Below are 15,595 nucleotides of genomic sequence, written 5' to 3' on the forward strand. Positions count from 1 at the left end.
TCAAGCACTTGAACACTACCCATTCCACATATACATTTCATACAACAAAATATGAGCAGTACTGTCATCAATAGCATCAGAAAATACCACCTCCATCTCCCCAGGAAAATGTTGGCATTGGAGGGCGTGCAGGCAGTGACGTCTTAACGCATGCGCACGCTGGGCAGTTTCCCGGGGGCCCCACGAGCATAGGGGCCCCATGCTACTCTATGCACAGACCAGAATTTTACACCAATTTTCCGATCACCCGCCTCAACATTCAAATCTCCCGCTAAGTCGGTAGAAGGAGAAACATGACGACTTGTAGCGGAGAGTTGTACAAATTGAAGATCCGTCAAAAAAGTGATTAAATCTGCACTAAGATTTGCACATAGACAGAAAATATGGTACAGCTAACAGGCAGTCCTTTTTGGATGATCGTATATGGTTGTATTTGTATCCACTAATCTAAGCAATACGTCTGTCATGTCCCTAAGATGTGAGGGAAGTGTTTCAACCAATGGATGTAGAAAAAAAATCTAACAAAGGCGAATGGGCTCGCCCAGGAGATGGGATGGGAGAAATTGTGCACCTTCTGCAACATGTAAAATGTAGGTACCCTGGGATGTCTAGATATAAGACCATGACATTTGCCTGTTCTGGTGCCCTGTATAAATGCTGACCTTGCCAGTTGATCGTGACTGCTTATATTTAAAGGTTGGATTATCCGGGAGCTCTTCATAAGTGCCCCTAAATTGATTAAATGCTTCTTTCTCGTATGTTGCTACAGGACAATATTGCCGCCCTTGTCGGACGATTTAATCTCAATCATAGTTAATGTCCTTTTAAAATCAGTAACTGCTCTTCGTTAATCAGCTGGCAGATTTATCTTGACCAGAGCAACAGTTCAATTGTTCAATTCAATCTCCTGGGAGACCAAATTGGCATAAACCTCAACTTGGGAGCAGGTCTGTAAGGGGAGAACAAAATGTAGATTTAGTGTTAGAAAAAATATGTTTAACCTCACGAATGCCTGCACTTTGATCATCCCCATAGCAATACTAAGTCACCTAAAACCTGACATTCTTGGGTGTTCCATTGAAAACCTGCTTCATCAATCATAACTGGATTTTGCTTTCATCTTTAGATTTGCATTAAATGTAAACAATAACCGCCTCCCGACAGACTAAATGTAAATCCTTAATCCAATGCATCTAGTGTGTGTGTGAGTTGACGAGAAAAAGACCATGTTCTTAAACCGGTAACTGCTCCTCTGACAGCACCACACATGACAGGTTAATTTGTCTGCTTTCTTTGGGAGAAGTGACGTCTCATTTGTAGCCCCCACACTCCCTGTCTCTTGGACATCTAGCGTCCCCATCTAGTCTGGTTTCTCTTGACATTTATAACAATTCCTTTTCTAAGAAAGGGGTCTCTGTCCCATATGGTGTTGCACATATCGCCACCAGAAGAGTCCATATCAGAAGTTGTAAAGCCTGGTGATACACCATAACTGATAACCAGTACGAAAAAGGCCTGTAAAGTAAAGCTACAAATAAAGCCACTGGCGGTGCTACTGTAAAGGATAGCAATAGTAAAAAAACAATGAGGGAAAAGTATCCCAATACAGGCATGCCTGGTATATGTGTAAATTTTTTTTATTTTATTTAAATGGTCACTAAAAAAACAAATGAAAACAAATCCCTCTTCACCCGAATGATTCCTAAAGTGCACGACATGGTGAAAATGAGCGTACACTGCTCCTCCCCTGCTTCTTTCCCTCCTCCTCCTCTCAGCTCGACACCTGCTCCTGTTTTCTCTGCACCACCCACGGATCTCCTGTTACTGGATTTTCTATGACTTCCACCTATAATATCACGAAGGGTCATGCTGGACGGGCACCACAGACGCCACTGATGCCATCATTTTCTGCACCCCCTCTCACAGGTTGTACTCTATGGAGTGTTTTATACTGTTCTGTGTTTGTCTTGTTTTACTAAAATGTGTACAATGCAACATGGAGCATTCACACACCCTTTCACTGCCGTTATGGTTCAGCAATGTACAGACAGTCCTCGGTTATCCAGCGGAATCCGTTCTGGAAGTAGCGCTGGATAGTGAAACCATTATAAAGTGAGTCCCATGTTAATCAGCGGCGGGGAGCGTCGGATAACGCATTCCGGAATCGGAAAACGGCCCATAGGGTTGCATTGTAAAGCGTTGGATATGCCATTCATTGTAAAGTGAAACGTTGGATAGCGAGGACTACCTGTAGTGGTATTTCTGGCCTTTGTGGCAGTGAAGTGGTTACAAGTGCATTCACTCTTACAAATGTGCTACAAAAAGGGATTTCTAGCTTTTCACTCCGTTACCTTTTTTTAGCTTAAATATTTTTTAATTTCCAAAATGTAAACGCTGAGAAAGCAGTAAAATGAAGTTTTATTTGCATGACGGATAGAAGGCAACAAAGAGGAGGATCCAGGGCACTACGGATTTGTAGAAAAGAAATTTAGGCACACACTAGAAGGCAACAACATGGAATTGTCTGGTTTCTAATTGACCCAACTTCTTTTTTTAAATTATAATATATATATATATATATATATATATATATATATGTATATATATATGTATATGTATATATATATATATATATATGTATATGTGTATATATATGTATATGTGTATATATATATATGTATATGTGTGTGTGTATATATATATATATATATATATATATATATATATATATATATATGTATGTATATATATATATATATATATATATATATGTGTATATATATATGTGTATATATATGTGTACTGTATATATATATATATATATATATATATATATATATATATATATATATATATATATATATATATGTATGTGTGTGTGTGTGTCTGTGTGTATATATGTGTATTATTTTTTACACACCGCCTTGACAAAGGTCCCATTTGTGGACCGAAACGTTGGTTTTGTGTTTATTTTTTCAATACACTTGTTTGTTCAATTCTGGAGTGCTACCTGCTGATTTCGTTTCCAAACGGTATTGTATGTATGTATCTATGTATGTATGTACAGGCCGTCCTCGGTTATCCGACACAATGCGTTACTCAAAATGGCGTTGTAAAGCGAAACGTTGTAAAGCGAAACACGTTTTCCCATAGGAACACTGTTTAAATGAAAGGTTCCGTTCCTAAAGGCATTTTTAACACTAAAATACACCAAATATTTTATGCAGGCAATAAGATATGCAGCACACACATAAATTATATAGTGTATAAACTGTATTATATATATAATATAACATAATAAATAATATATTATATAGTATAATATAATATTATATAGTATAATATTATATATACGCTCTTACGACGCTTTGCAATGTTGTTTATGTGAATGTGTATATATATATACACACATACACAACGTTGCAAAGCGTCATAAGAGCGTTGGATAAGCCATTTTGGAGTTGTAAAAACGAACATAGGTATGCATTGCATAGCGTTGGATAAGCCATTCGTTGTAAAGCGAAGCGTTGTAAAACGAGGACTGCCTGTATATTATACAGTATTTGATTAAAACTGTAAAACATTTGAATGGCAGCTCGTTGTTGTTGTTGGTGCCCTGGGATTGAATCTCTGCCAGTAAGTGAACCGCTCCCTAATAACTGTTTTCTAGGAAGTGCTACAGTGGCATTGTTATACAGTATTTCAAGGAATACAAGTGTCTTTAAAAAACAAAACAAAAAACTTTGTTTTTGGAATGGATGTCAATTAAGGTCTCGGGGGGGGGGGGGGAGAGGAAAAAGAACTGTTGCCTTTACGTTAAAGCGGGTATTTATTGTATTTGTTTAGAAATGTTTCTTGCCACATGACAGTCTAATGCACTTTATACAAAGACGAAACAAGTACCTGCAGTAGGGTGCTGCCCTCTCAGAATCTCTCTCCCCCCTTTATTTTTGGGAAATATATTCACAGGCCAGGGAAGAAATTGCAAGTTCTCGTTCTCAACTGTTGTTTGTGTGAGGGTGCCTGTACAACATCTGTGTCTGGGTTGACATCAGTCTCTGTTTTGTATCAATTTCTGTGAGTCAAGGTGTGTAATGCATAATTCATTAACACACTGATGTATAGAAAGCAACGTTTAAAAGGAACAGGTGCTAACGTTTGAGATCAGTAGCTTTTAAATAGGAGGGGGACACCTTTCACCCCTTTGCTGTCTGGCTCTGCAATATATTTATCGGGCAGCGAGGAGGTCAAAATATGTCCTAACAAATGATGTACCTGTCTGACTTCTCTGTGAACGACATGTAGCCGTGATCCATGTTCTGTTTATCTTTTGTATCCCCTTCTCTCCTGATAAATGGGTTCATAGCTGTGTGGGGCTTAGTGTGCCTCGCCTGCCAACTCGTAATAGATAACATAACCCCAGCCAGATACAACATTGTCTCTCTATTTATGTAGGAATCAAATTCCTCTGAAAATTGAAGCATCATATAACCATGCATAATAATGGTATATTACTTTCCTCTCTGTTTGCAGTAAGTCCTGGTAAGTACAGGTATGCCAGCAGTAGTTATGGAGGTTTTCCCTCACACCATGTTGATGTGCCCTATGTATGGAGGGGAGTGGCTGTATGTTCTGAGTCCCTGGATAGTGACATCAGGGATGCGCCTGCCTCCTGAAGTATATAAGGCACAACACAGTTAGTTAGTGGTGGTTCCAGCAGCTGTGGGAAGTTGTTGGGAAGTTGTATTTTCCTGCATAAGGGATTGTAGGAACACTATGTGACCCTAGTGCAGTAACTAGCGGTCCAGGTTGACCAATCGGCCTGTCTAAGCCACTCTGTGTCCAGGGACCTGGCGCAGAGAGGATCTCCCTAGGAGAAGAGGGAATCCCACTTCAATTTGGGAGGGCGTATCTGGCAAAGGGACAGCACGGAGAGATGTGCGGCTAGAGCCGGCAGCTGCATGGGGCAGTCTGCTACATCCCTACCTACAATAAAGATGGCCTTGTTAACGAAAACCCCACTGTGTGAGTGTGAAATTACTCAACAGTGGCAGGCACCACCAAGAAGGAGTTCCTCACCAGGACCATCTCCCTGCGGAAGCATAGACCCTGATGAGGTGGAGGCGCTGCACATGATGTAAGTTGAACTCGCACCCACTACCTCAGCTACCTGTCCTGATGACATCCCCTAATACCATCAAGCGGGAGACTCAGGAGTCCTGTTGCCTACAGGTGCACCACCAAACACGAACACGTAATGGTGGTTGGTTGCTAGAGTACCCGGGCCAATGTGAGATTGGGGGGGGGGGAAACCCGTTACAATCATAAAATAGAAACACGAATATTGTGCGGATTTGCGACATGGTTTATTTTTTTTATTCATTTAGGATCTGCTGTTCAATGGGCTATTGCTGTCTGTGGTGAAACTAGCTGTAGCTTGTTTCAAACTAGTACAGCTATTTTTTACTTTAAAATTTTGTTTGCCTTAATGGGCTTTTTTTTTTTTTTTTAATCTGTGCTGCCTTTTTTTTCAATTCAGCATTTTAATCATCTGAACTGTGGAGCTCCCAAGAGTTTATCTGTGGTCCCCATAAGCCCGGAGACCCCTTGGTTCCTTTAAGATTACTCATTTTGTTCGGGAGAGGGGAGACAGACTATTTCCTTCTGGACAGAAAATATATTTTTGCATGTTCGAACTCAGACGACCAATGGAAAAGTGCAACATTCACATTGCTGCTTTCTATTGGTGACCTGCTGGCTATGTCTGTAATTTTTTTTGTGACACCAGCACAAAAAAAATGCAAATATCTGAGGAATCGGGACCACGTATCAGCTTCAAAAGATGTTCTTCAGGTGGGATTAGTTAAAAAAAAAAAGATTGTATATATTGTGGGGGGGAGGGGGTGGTTGTTCATAGTTAAAACATTCAAGTAAATATTTAACGCTACAAAGTGTAGTCACTTCTGGTGCTTACGGGTCCTGCAGTGCCTACAGTAGTTACTGTAATGGCCATTTATGATCAACCACGCAGTTCATTGAAACCCTAAGGCTACAATCACTGGTCCTGTGTAAATTACATATCAGAAGTGCTCTTACTGTATATGAAGTCAATATATTATTTCCCTCTGTTCTCAGTCTTGCCAAATCCTGTTACCCAGCAAGCTCCTCCCTCGGTATTGAGGGGCTCATCCATTACGTTCCCAGAAGAGCAAGAAGACCCTAGGGGGCATGCAGTGCAGAGTGAAGGACCTGCCGGTGGCATCTGGGGTTTTATTAAGGTAAACAATAGCTTTTCATAGCCTGCTCTCCTTCGGGATTGATGTTTCATCCACCAGCCAGAGTAAATGGGAAGCTGTGGAATGGATTCTTTTGCACTATTCCTGCACGTTCTGACCTAAATCGGGCTGCCAAATATCCTGGAATTGTCACATATCCCCCTCCCCAGCTCACGCCTACTGGGGTGAGTGGCCATGGATATATATACCGGGGTGTCCTATCTAAAATACTTGAGCTAACTCCCCAAAACAATATTAAGCATTCACTTGAAACAATTTTATGAACCTTTTTCCTAAGACTTCCATTTGACTATGTGCAGTAATTACTGACACTTCGTTTCGTCATAATACACTATTCTTGACGAACCTATTTTGTTTTTGTTTTTTTAAATAGGGAACCATTTTCAAAAATACTTTTTTTAGCAGCAATTTCTATAACCTCCCTGGGTTTTCCTTCTCTAGAATATGAACCATATTCTATATTTACGAACCAAAAGGGCCATTAACGTTTTATATTAACCATATTTTTCACAAGATACAGCCTTGTAATCCTGTTAAGGGCCATCAACCCTGTATACCAACTTGTAGTCTTACCTATATTTTCAAAGAGAAAAAATACAATATTGCAATATTTACAAAATGCTTATTCTAGAGGCATAATATAGCTTATACCAGTGGTGCGCAAACTTCTGATGCTGCACCCCCCTGCAGCCATTCCTCCGGTGCTCGCACCCCCTTACCTGCCTGTCGGCATCAGCAGGGTCATGTGATGTGACATCACATGACCCCGCAGTGTCATTTGACGCCGCGTTGCCATGTCAACACGTCATCTGAAGCAGACTCGACCTCGGTAAGTTCAGTTGCAGAGGCCTCACGCGATCCCCTGGCATTTAATTATAAATGCCTTGGGGAAGAGCACGGGGCATCTGCAACCACCCACGCCCCCCAGTTTGCGCACCCCTGGTATATACTGCACTAGCGAATTCTGTTGCAAGCGTAAACTGTGACAACGTCCGCATGTGTAACCCAATCGATTAGTTCCGACACGTGTTTTTTTTTTCCCTCTCTTTCTCTTCTTCATTTCCAGTCCATTATATCCTCCGACTACATTTTAGCACTTTTCATGCACATGGTCGCACTGTCTTTTTAGCTTCTGACTAAACTCAGGGCCGAATTCTCCATTGTCTTTATATTGTGGCCCAGGGTGGCGAGATCTGGACCTATTCAAGGCTAGCGTTGACCTTCGTCGCTTTTGCTTTCCAATCTCTGAACCTTCTTGGCTCTGCTTACTGCAATGTCTTTTCTCAAGACCATTTTCACTCATCAGAAATTGTGGCTTTTCCCTTTTGGGGCAATTATACGGTACTTTGAAGATGAAGCACCATTAAACTCGAGCACCTCAACCTTGATGGAGTTCTCACTAACTCCGGCTGTTCCCCGTGACATCTTTCCTTTGTAGTCAGCAGACCTGTAGTCTTGGGCCTCTCTTTTTTGAGGCATACATTTATTTACCGCTGGATAACCAGTGATACCTTTCTCAGGGTCTGATAACTAATATAGTTATGTCTCATCCTAGTCAGAGACTAAATTTTTGTAGTGGCTCCTTACATAATAAGGAGCCTGTGTCATACCATATGGGCACGATAGATTGATCGAAGAACACTGGTTGCTTTATTCTGGCGATTAAACTGACGAGTTTTCATCCCTCTGTAGGCAGCCTGTAGAACGACAGTTGCGGTGCGTTGACGCTGAGTTTCTTTTTTCCTTCCTTGGATAAGAGCTTTGCAGTGCTTCTGAATAATTCGAATACTTGTCTCCCTTTTCAATACGTTTAGTTCATCCGCTAGAGAATTCTGTTTCGTGCGTACATCTCTCAATTCTGTTCTCAGAGCCTTCATCTCTTCCTTGTGCTGGTTCTGAGTGTGCATAAACGCATCCTTCATTACGTTTTGAGCTCTGACAATTCTTTTGCTAGGCTCCCAGCAGCTTACGTTTCCCAGGTTTCTTTCTCCTGGGCATACTGACTGCTGGGGATGGAGCAGCGTCTCTGCTCTCCTAGCTTCAGTTTCTGGACCTTCTCGTGCTCCCTCTCATACTGCTCTGTGGGGACCCACTGGGTACTCGGATGCTCCTGCAGCATTTTTACTTCATTAGCGGCCTAGATACTTTCTTCCTGCATGACTCGCTGCTTCTCCTCGACCTCCTGCAGCCTCACGCACAGATCTTGCAGCATGTGTTCTGCTTGGTGAAGCTTTTCATTTCTTTCGCAGACTTGGTCTCCCTTCAGACACAGGGCCATCTTTAACATTTTCTATAGCTTCCTATGTAAGCAACCTACCAGCCTTCTTTTTCGCTCTCTTCTTTACTGGGATAGATTCTGATACATCAGCAGTACTGAGCACACATTCTTCATCTTTAACATCAGTGGTACTGAATGCACTCTAAAAAACCTTCTGCATTTTCCTTGCGACCACAGCGCATTGCTTGCAGTTGCTTGGCTTGCTTTAAAAAATATTCCTCTAGCTGCTGAGGCTGTCCTTTTGGCGGGGCCTCATAGGAATCCTCATCAGAGTAAGTCCTGAAGGGACACTGCTTTGTGTGGCTGAGCTCTTTACACCAGGAACACCTCTGGTGCTGCTCCTCTTCCGGCGCCACGCAGGGACGCTCATTCCTGAAAGGACACCGTTTCGTGTGGCCAGGCACATTACACGTTAAATACATTTCTTCCTCCATTTTTACACTTTCAGGTGTATTCTTCACCCTGACCACATCAATACTTCACACCTTTCCCTGTGTATGCTATAGGCACAACTGGTAGTCATACACGGTGGGGCAGACTTTACTCGCAGAGTCTGTACGTTACTTCGGCTGGGCAGCCATTTGAAACCCCCACATTTATTTGCAAACCCACAGACCTTTTAGTGTCGACCCACATTGTCCACCATATGTGACAAACGCCACCCTCGCGTAGCGCTGACGTCTGTCTGGGCTCTTCCCAACAGTCTTCTAGGGTTTATTTAGAGAAACACAAGAATAAGACGTAGCATTATAGTGCATAACTCGGGCTTCTGACGGTTTTATTTTGTCCCCGTAGGGACTCCGCCATTAACCTTCTGTGGTTATTTCTTATATCAGTGACACAATATTTTGTACAGCCTGTCACTTTAAGAAAACAACCATAAAAGTAAAGCATATCCTTTTAAGGGAAACTAACTACACAGCAGCATAAGCATTTCTAACTGTTCCTGGCCAACTAACCTGGTTCCCAGCTTAACTAACACACTCCCCTCCTGTTTAGGGTTACCATATACTTAATAATATCCAGTCTTTTTAGATACCACAATATACATTGTGTTCTTATCTGATAGATGGGGACGGTGTCCCAAGAGTCCAGGCAATTCTTCCGGACACTGCAACTCATGAAGGGGCAGGCGTCCTCCCCGAACTGGATACAGGGGAGCAGCGTGCCCCCACCCATCCACCAGCCTAAATACATGGGAAGCTGTGGAATGCATCCTTTTGCACTATTCCTGCCCTTTCTGACCTAAATCGGGCAGAAAACTGCCTAATATCCTGGGACTGTCGCAATATACATCTATATCATACTGGTCTTGTGTTTTATGTAACGATGAACAAAGGAACATAGGAACATAGGGCACAACTGATTTAGCATATCCAAACTCATTTATTGAGCCAACACAACGTTTCAACCATGGTGGTCTTTATCAAGTGACAATGGCATAAACACAATCCCTTCTAACAATGTATAAATAGTGCACCAAACCCCCACAATGCAACCTGTTTAATTTGCGGTGATGGTATCCATGTGCTGAATCAGTCCCTTTAGCTAATGTCCAGTCTGTATCCCCAACAGCTGTTAGTGTTCCTCTGTTAATCGTGGTGTTCAGATCCTCCCCACTTCCGTGTTTTATGTAACACCGCAATATAGCAGGTCTGAGGCTATACTTTTTTTAAATGTATTTTATTTTTTTTCTTTAATGTACCAGTGTTAAAAATGTTATGTAGTATTGAAAGGAACTTCATTTAATGAGCACACGTATGGGTTTCCATTATTCAGTCCAGCTGTAATAAGTGCCCTTCATTAAAATTGGTATTTTAATAAAATCCGCTATGGATTCTTATCACCTTTTTCTACCTACACAACATGGCCTTCAGTCCAAGACAAGCTGCATTAAAAACTGCCATTGCATTACTGGTGTTGTACCACCATTTCCATTCAAAGTATTTATGTATTTTTTACACAGGGCCTATATTCTCCCAATATTGTGCGTTTATTTTGGTTTTGGGGGGGGGGGGGTTCTGCACAATTTTTACCCGTTTTGTACCGTATCTCCCTGTATATTGTATACTATCTCTGTAAAGCATGATGTGATAGGACATGCCCGGGCGCTACCCTTGAAGATTGATAATTTTAAGGGAACAATAAAAATTCTTAAATAGAACAAATCCACCTTATGTAGTGAATAAGGTTCCCATCCACTTCCAACTCTCTTCCTGCAGCTCAAGACCCCCAAAAGGACCTATACAAGGATCCTTAATAATGACGGGAAAACAAGAAGAAACAGGGGGAGCACAAGTTGAGGGACAATACACATGTTTTTAACACTATGGTGATTTAGGTCTTAGACTGTTGTGTATAGTGAAGTGAAGGATGTGTAATATAATTAACACTTACACGGCCTTGTGTAAATGCTTTCACATCAAGGTTTCTTTGCTTTGCTTTTTCTGTCTTGTGTATTCTCTCTTTAGGATCTTCTCTTCTTCGCTGGTTCAGAGGAAAGCTTCTCCAAATCATACGGCAGGGCTGACTTTACGATGTTGTCCTCAAAATGTAGAAAAGAGTACAAGACAAATATGTGAGGGACAAGACGGATAAAGTAAATGATAACTCACACAGACAATTTCCACTAAATCAAATGCAGAAAAACTGCCTCCACTCACACGGGCAAATGTGAGTGTCCTCTGGGGGGAAGTGTCTTTAATTCGCACTTCACTGCAGAGCTACCATGGAGTGTTCCTATTTTAATGGGAAAAAATTGGAGGTGAGTAAGGGTAATTGAAAGCAATAAAAAATTATACTCACACGGCCATGTGTGAGCATACTGTATAATCGAATTGGTTTCTCTTCCTCCCTCTTTGGAGCTTCACAGGTACTTCAGCTGGGTGGGAATCACTCAGAGTGCTTGTTGTGAACACAATGGATATGAGGTAGAGTAATCGTAATCTTTATTTAACTAAACAACTAACGATATACAATACCACACAGAGAAAAGAAAGGGGTTAAAAAGCTCTTAGTCAAAGACATAAGAGCTTAGTAAAATTAGAAACAGCCAGTCTTTCAGGAAAGATCCTGCAGGATGCTTAGGTGCGCAGCTAACTCTCCGGGTGCTGTGTTGCGCTCCTATTTCCTGCTCCTGACGGTGGCTGCAATAGTCCAAAAGTACTCAGGGATTGTAGCAACGCGTTTCGCCCTTCTTGGGCTTCCCCAGGCTCCGTTGAAAGGTATGGCATGACTCGTAGCTATATATAGGCAAGCGCCAGCCAATCCGATCCTGTCCCTGAATAACTCCCTTCATGCTGCGTCATCGTTCTAATCAATATTCTCGGCGGCTCTCAAAACACAAACAATGAGCGCTCTGCGGTCGCGCTTGTGCATGATTAAAAATAAATCAATTATCTTTTGTCATTGAACTACCTTAATGTTGATAGAATTGAGATTACCTAATCGAATTCAACAAAAAAACATAAAACAAAATAGGCTCCATAGTCATACACTTTAGTCTTCAGTCTTGGAATACTAAGCTAGCCTACCTTGAATATCCGGTCCATAAATTGAGGTTGACCTCAGTGCCTTCCATGGACTTATAAACCTTTTGGTTATTCTATTAGTAGTAAGTTTAAGTAAGACTATCAACATCTTTGGTTCATAGTGTACTGATTATATTCTGTCTTGTCACGGTTTTTTTCAGACACATCCAACCATCAGAACTAACTACATGGGTTCTTTTAAAGACCTAGGAGCAGTTGTACTAAGGGTTGATGTTTGTTACATATTTTCAATTATGTTTAGTATTCTGATAATTGTATAAATTTAATTACTAAATGGAATTTTATAAAAAAAAATCTAAAAAAATTTTTTGGTAAGATTTTTAAATATTTTTAAAATTATATTTATGTTATTATGGATAAAAGATTTTAAAAGGAAAGACGATGATCTGATTCAAATATCATTAGAATTTTAACTTATGTGTGTTCAAATTAGCAACAATTATTTTTATGTCTGGCAGAGGTAATTTAGAGTGTTCATTTATTAATCAGAGATGAATGGACAATATCCTGTTTATGGTTTTGGATGACCGTTAGTTTATGCTAGCTTAGCATCCTGCAGGATCTTTCCTGAAAGACTGGCTGTTTCTAATTTTACTAAGCTCTTATGTCTTTGACTAAGAGCTTTTTAACCCCTTTCTTTTCTCTGTGTGGTATTGTATATCGTTAGTTGTTTAGTTAAATAAAGATTACGATTACTCTACCTCATATCCATTGTGTTCACAACAAGCACTCTGAGTGATTCCCACCCAGCTGAAGTTCCTGTGGAGCTCCAAAGAGGGAGGAAGAGAAACCAATTCGATTATACAGTATGCTCACACAAGGCCGTGTGAGTATAATTTTTTATTGCTTTCAATTACCCTTACTCACCTCCATTTTTTAATTTTTTTAATTTTTTTCATTTTTTAATTATATTACACATCCTTCACTTCACTATACACAACAGTCTAAGACCTAAATCACCATAGTGTTAAAAACATTTGTATTGTCCCTCAACCTGTGCTCCCCCTGTTTCTTCTTGTTTTCCTGTCTGTAAAGCATGAAGCATGTGGTTGGCATTGGATAAATAACTTGCGTATTTATATAGTTTTAACAGATTAATAAAAATATGTGTTTTAAATAACTGGGTGCAGGTAATGTCATAGCAGGAAATCATTGTCATGAATTGCTCTAGATGTTTCTGTGATGACCGCCATGATCTCTTTATCGAACCTCTAGTGGAGATGGTCCTCTCCTGTGTCAAAATACTTGTGTTTTTATAGATTAAATAAAAACGGGTATAGAGGGATAATGTATAAACCGCACATCAAAGCTTTCTCCTGCGGGAGCGTCGCGGTTACTTTTGGCAGATGAGGGTGTTCACATACTACAGCTTTTTATGGAATGCCAATATCCATCACTTTAACTAGAGGCTTCTTTTCTCAGCGTCTTGGCTTTAATTCTGTTATGGCTTCAAAATGGAAAATGTTATATCCCTGACCAGGCTACTGGCCATTTTTACAAAGTTATTCTACCCCACAATAACATCCCATCACTGCGTTGTAAATATAGCCCTTCAAGGGACTGGACTATACAACGGCCTTTGGAGTAACATCTCTTAGTAAATAAGACCTAAATAGTTGTTTATCTGCATCTTGCCTTTTCCTAGGATCTGGAGGCGAGCTGGATATTGTGGTAACTTCCAATAAAGAAGTGAAAGTTTCAGCCGTTCGAGATGCGTTTCAGGAGGTGTTTGGCATGGCACTAATAACGGGGGAGGATGGTCAGTCTAATATTGCTCCACAGCCTGTGGGATATGCGGCTGGATTGAAGGTAAATGTATCTGCGATAACCATACATTTTAGCCTTTGGGACACTTATTTATATTTACAGGGACAGACCCAAATAGAGCAGTAACGTAATTGGTATCTTAAAAAAATTCAAATATCTCTTTGATTACCATGCATTTTTTTTAAATATATATTTACTGTATGCGCCTATATATATTTCTAACTGTATATGGTGATGACCTCATTACCTTTTTAAAATGTATTTTAAGGAAAGAGTAGAGAATCGATAGTTGACCTGTGTATTTAAAACAAAATGAAATTACAGGTGGTCCTCGGTATCACAGTCCGTTTTCCGTCAAACACCTTATCCGACGCTCTATAATGCTGGACGCATTATCAGACGTCAGAACCGCTTATTCGCGGCAGATTAACATGGATCCATTATCCGCCGGCGGTTTGCGGGACGGATTCTGGCAGATGAGCGAGGGACGGCTTTACTCCTAATTCTATAATGTCCTTTATCAGTCGCCTACATTTAACTTAATTAATATGCTACTGCTATCTGTTAAGAATACAAAGTTAAGAGCACTGTCCCTTCTAAAACCAGCACACTCGCCTGCACAGCGGCCTGGTGGTGAGGCTATTGTTGCTGAACTAGCTTTTCATTTTGAAAACACAAATTGCAAAGTGCATCACTGAGGAAGGGTTTGACGTGGCACGTAAAATCTAAACTATCAATAAAATACACAAGTGTGTTGGCCTGTTCAAATCTTGAATGTGTAATTGTATATTTATTTTAAGACTTCATATACCGAGCTGATTTTATAGATCTCTCTGCTTTTTAAGATTACAGTGGAGGGCATTTTTGGTGTTCTTCCTTTCAACGCATACAATTTTTATTATATTGGGGAGAGTTGTTTGCTATGTCTTAAAGCAGCAGTGCGTAAACTGGGGGGCAACTGACTGTGGGGTTTACAGAGGCCCTGTGCGCTTCCCGAAGACACTTAAATTAAGTACCGGGGGAGCGAATAAGGCCTTTGTAAACCTCACTTACCTTGGCTCTGACATGTTGCTATGGCAATGTGACGTCATGCCGCCAGAGCCAAGGTAAGCGGCAGGGGGGGGGGGGGCGGAGAGAGGGCAACCGTGCCCCCCCCTCTCTGTTTTAAAGAACACTTTTTTTGGGGGGGGTAAAGAAAAGAATAGGGGGTGGGTACAAAAATCATAAGGATGAGGGGCTCCGTTCATATTGCATACATCACAAGACATGGATTACATAGCTGGAGTCTCGTATAAGGCTTTTTCATTAGGGCGCTCTCCTAGTGGGCCGAGTTTGTCTCTTGGCACCGTGTAGTGTGGTAGCTTATAGTAGTCTAGCCACTCAATGGGCCTGGGGACATCCTAGATTTAACTGGGACGAGTACTCGTATGGGTTGGAGTGGAGGCACCTTTTCTATACCTTACAGACTTTGTGACCCGCCTTCTAGGATAATTCTAGCAGGATTGATCTAGTGTCTACTCCCTGTATGCCCGCTGAGTGGATCCAGGGCTCCCAGATGGTAAGGAATTCATTGCAGGAATCGTTTGTCAGACTCAGGAACTTCTCTATGTGACAGATGAAGCCCAGTCTGTTTATTTTAGATGAGGTGGGGATTCCCGACTGCTTCCAAATTGCAGCCCATTCACATCTGGTTGCCGTGGAGA

General features: G+C 41.1%; 1 protein-coding gene across 1 annotated transcript in view; it reads left to right on the top strand.

Moving 5' to 3' along the window:
• Positions 1-9,643: 9,643 nt before the first annotated feature.
• LOC142491524 (protein PRRC1-like) overlaps positions 9,644-15,595 on the top strand; it is a 31,131-nt gene continuing 25,179 nt past the window's right edge. The window contains exons 1-3 of the mRNA XM_075594253.1: positions 9,644-9,739; positions 11,046-11,152; positions 13,742-13,934. Of these exons, the coding sequence (XP_075450368.1) occupies positions 9,644-9,739; positions 11,046-11,152; positions 13,742-13,934 (396 nt within the window). The remainder of the gene's footprint in view (positions 9,740-11,045; positions 11,153-13,741; positions 13,935-15,595) is intronic.

The sequence above is a fragment of the Ascaphus truei genome, chromosome 1 (assembly GCF_040206685.1).
Source record: "Ascaphus truei isolate aAscTru1 chromosome 1, aAscTru1.hap1, whole genome shotgun sequence".
NCBI classification, from domain to species: Eukaryota; Metazoa; Chordata; class Amphibia; order Anura; family Ascaphidae; genus Ascaphus; species Ascaphus truei.